This window comes from Echinococcus granulosus (genome assembly GCF_000524195.1).
Source record: "Echinococcus granulosus chromosome Unknown EG_S00005, whole genome shotgun sequence".
NCBI classification, from domain to species: domain Eukaryota; kingdom Metazoa; phylum Platyhelminthes; class Cestoda; order Cyclophyllidea; family Taeniidae; genus Echinococcus; species Echinococcus granulosus.
In genome coordinates, this window is record NW_020170385.1 from 2,164,656 (window position 1) to 2,168,099 (window position 3,444).

At 38.9% G+C, this 3,444-nt stretch overlaps 1 protein-coding gene across 1 annotated transcript in view; it reads left to right on the top strand. All coding sequences in view use genetic code 11, as the record gives it.

The window, feature by feature from the left end:
* Positions 1-3,233, top strand: part of EGR_01495 (hypothetical protein) — a gene marked incomplete at both ends in the record, with an annotated part of 8,760 nt that extends 5,527 nt beyond the window's left edge. The window contains 2 exons of the mRNA XM_024490744.1: positions 57-134; positions 3,031-3,233. Of these exons, the coding sequence (XP_024355068.1) occupies positions 57-134; positions 3,031-3,233 (281 nt within the window). The remainder of the gene's footprint in view (positions 1-56; positions 135-3,030) is intronic.
* Between the last annotated feature and the right edge of the window lie 211 nt (positions 3,234-3,444).

Genomic DNA, 3,444 nt, shown 5'->3' on the forward strand with positions numbered 1-3,444 from the left:
AAATTGGCTAAAGTAAATCATTCAAAACTAGTAAATCTGATAAATTTGATTTCTAGGGTTGCAGGCACCAAAGTATGGTCTACTGAGCCTAAAAGATCAGCTGTACTCAAAGTTTTGCACACCCTTAATAGTGTGTAAAGGAGGCTGCAGAGATTTCCACCCGATTCAATGAATTGATTGGTTCAATGAAATGCGGCTCTAAGATGGACTAGGTCACATACGATTATAAATAGCATAAATGCTTAGTGATCGGTGAAGAGGCCATACTATTTTATAAGAAATGTGCAGTAGGCACTGGCGCCTCGAAAAAGTGAGGCGGCTTGGCCAACTATTGCTCTCTTCCTGCCTTACACACATGGCCTATGTGGTTGCACTAAATTGTCAAATACAGGCTAGTGGAGGGCAAATCACCACAATACACGTGGTATATAATGTGTAGTCTTCTTGATGTTATAAGGGGGCATTGTAATTTTAACTTTTAATCCTTTTCCCTAAAGAGGGATAGGAAAAACACCAATTGTTGATAAACTGTGTAGGGTCTTTCGTTTCTATTTATGGCCCATCATGGGTGAGACATTTGAAGGATCCGTTAGCCTTTCAAACAACTGATATAAAAAGGGAAGCATGAGGGGTATTTAAAGAGACTTGCACTCTTTTCTATTAGCCCTCCAGTGTGTGAGACGATATTGGCTACTACAACTTGTGACAGACTACACCGTTACCTGCAACCTCCCAAAGGACCGTACCCATGCGTCCTTCCTTTAAGTATAAGGTTGTTGCATGTTTACCTGTACGACGTCTTTGTCGATATTAAGTGATTTATGTACTCGACAGAAGAGGTCAAAAATTCTGTCGGCCTTGAGTTATGCAAGTGAATACCTTGCGATGGCCATTGACTTTGTTGAGTGCATTAAATGATATTGTTTCTTAACTTCCAAATCTTATATGATTTTGAGATCTGAACAATTTTATTGATATTCCGGTATGGAAATGCCTCCCAAATTCATTTCAGTTTTCTATCCCATGGACGCTGATTAATAATTACAAATTTGGTTCCATTAACCTCTGCTTACAATGACATAATACTCCCTTCATTGCTCCACTCACTATTTGCCGTACAATTATAAAGCACACACTACTTTACTTTCACCAGTCAATGCGTACTTGGTGTGTGATGGACTGCAGTTAGTATCCTCCCCTCGGTAATACGCATTCACTGATGGGATATATTTTTCTACCCAATACCATTCTAACCTGAAAATTTGTATAGGCAGCATTCTTTCGGTTTTGTTTTCTTCCACTTCCCTTACATGTTAACAGTTGAGACTAGTGAAGCAATTATTTGAATGCACATTTTCTATTGGAAGGCAATTCTACAAAAACCGTGTCCCTATGATCCACCGGCAAAAATTAATTGACAATTAAAGTCAAATTCTGACAAATTTTAGGAGCATCATTTTGACCTCAAGGGGTGATTTAATTCTACTTTGAATCATCAGAGGTCACAAAATGCCGCATGGCATATGCGGCCTGCTCCAGCACCCGACTAAATCATCATTTACACAAATTGTAACAATACAATACATTTGAGTGTGCAGTTTGCCACGAAATAAATCGGGTCACTTACATCCAAACTGAATTAGAAAGCACCGCCGTAGATACCTCCACGTCTGGACATTCACCTCACCACCACTGCAATAGTCGAGGTGATGTTTCTATGCCTCTATATAATGCAACTTTTTTTTTCATGAGGTTCGTGAATCCTCTTTTGCGAGGGCACATTCCTAAATATCGCTTGCGGCATTTACCAACCTTTGCAGTTTTTTTCAAATTTGTCTGCCTAAGCATCTGTGAACGTAATCTTTTATTGCTCTGATTTGCTGGAAGGCATCATTTGTTAGGGCATTCGGTTTTAATTCCATATCGTATATAATTGTCATGCCTTTCATAAATTTGTCAAATTATTTGTCAATGGAGAATCTTTTTTTTGCAAATAAGTAGATTCAAACACTAAAAGCTTTGCCTGGATTTGTTGGTGATTCCTATCATCTGTCTTGGAACGCTTGATCCAAATTAATATGTAGAGTTCGGTTTTTTAGGAAAGTTCTTGCTAAATTTCTCCAACACGAGAAACAGCTTTCCTGTAAAATCCGTCATGCGCTAAATGTACTTTATAGGTACTGTGACTTTTTGTCAAACCAACCTTTTTAGCGGCTAAATGATTGCAGTGATGTATCGTCGCTGCATAAAAATGGTGCTGGTGACTTTGTTGAATAAACTTTGCCTTCATCGTTTTCGTAAGTGTTGGTGCAGCTTCATCTAACGTGGCGTCGAACTACAGGGAGCCAAAAATCGGTGTTGTCCATCTTATTGGCCGGCCATTGTCCTCTGTGAAGATAGACAGCGACCTTCTTTGCAATGAGTACATGGCATTCGACACGGGTCAAATCAAGCAGCTACATCTTGCTTGGATCAACCTGCGGTTTACTTTCCAACGATTGCAATGAACGTAAGCAAGATTTTATTTTTCAGTGTTAACATTAGTAAACACCACCAATAATAAATTTGCCACAATCATTCAATGTTGTCTTTGCATTTATTGGTAGCGAATTCCACCTTGTCCAGGGGTGTTTTACGCGCAATTTGTGACATGTATAAGCATTCCGATAAACTATTCCTCTGGGTCTGTACAATGACAGAACTGTAGTTTCCTACAATTGCGTTGATGTAATGACAAGTGCACTTGTCTGGTCTATTGGGCACTAAACGAAGCTCGTGTGCCTTCCATCTGTTGGAACTTTAGGAGCTTGTATAATGCACCCAAGTGCCCCTTCAGTGAGCCACTCGCTACTGTGCTTAGCGCTGCTCCCAAATCTTGAGGTTTTCCGAAAGAGCATTTATGCCAGTGGTTCAAGATTCTTTGTTTGGCAAAGCGGATCTGACTGCCATGAATTCTGCACCGCTGCTTTCCTAAATCGTACGTCGATTAATCGACTTGAGCAGATGGTTGGCTTTTTACTTAACCAATAGTAAATGTTCGGCAGTTAGACAAAGGTAAGAATAGGAAGACATTCAGGAATAATTATGCATTTATAATCTATTTAGTTTTTCTTCAATGCAATGCACATGCACGAAAAATTCATTTTGACAATACTGACGAATTTTTTCACATTAAGGATAGAAGGAACATGTGCATAATGTGTATGAGTAGCCATATAAGACGTGAAATATGAGCTTTTAAGCATCTTGGTCGGAAAAGGGTTAAAAAGGAGAATTTAAAACAAACACGTCTGCAAGGGATGACAGAAATTTGCATTGGATCGGGAAGGATTTGATAGATTGGACACAAATTTAAAAGAATTTGCTGCGATAAAAAGTATGTAGGATCTAGATTGGCTAAAAATATTAAGGCAAATAATAGCTGAAAAGTGTTTGTCAAAAAAA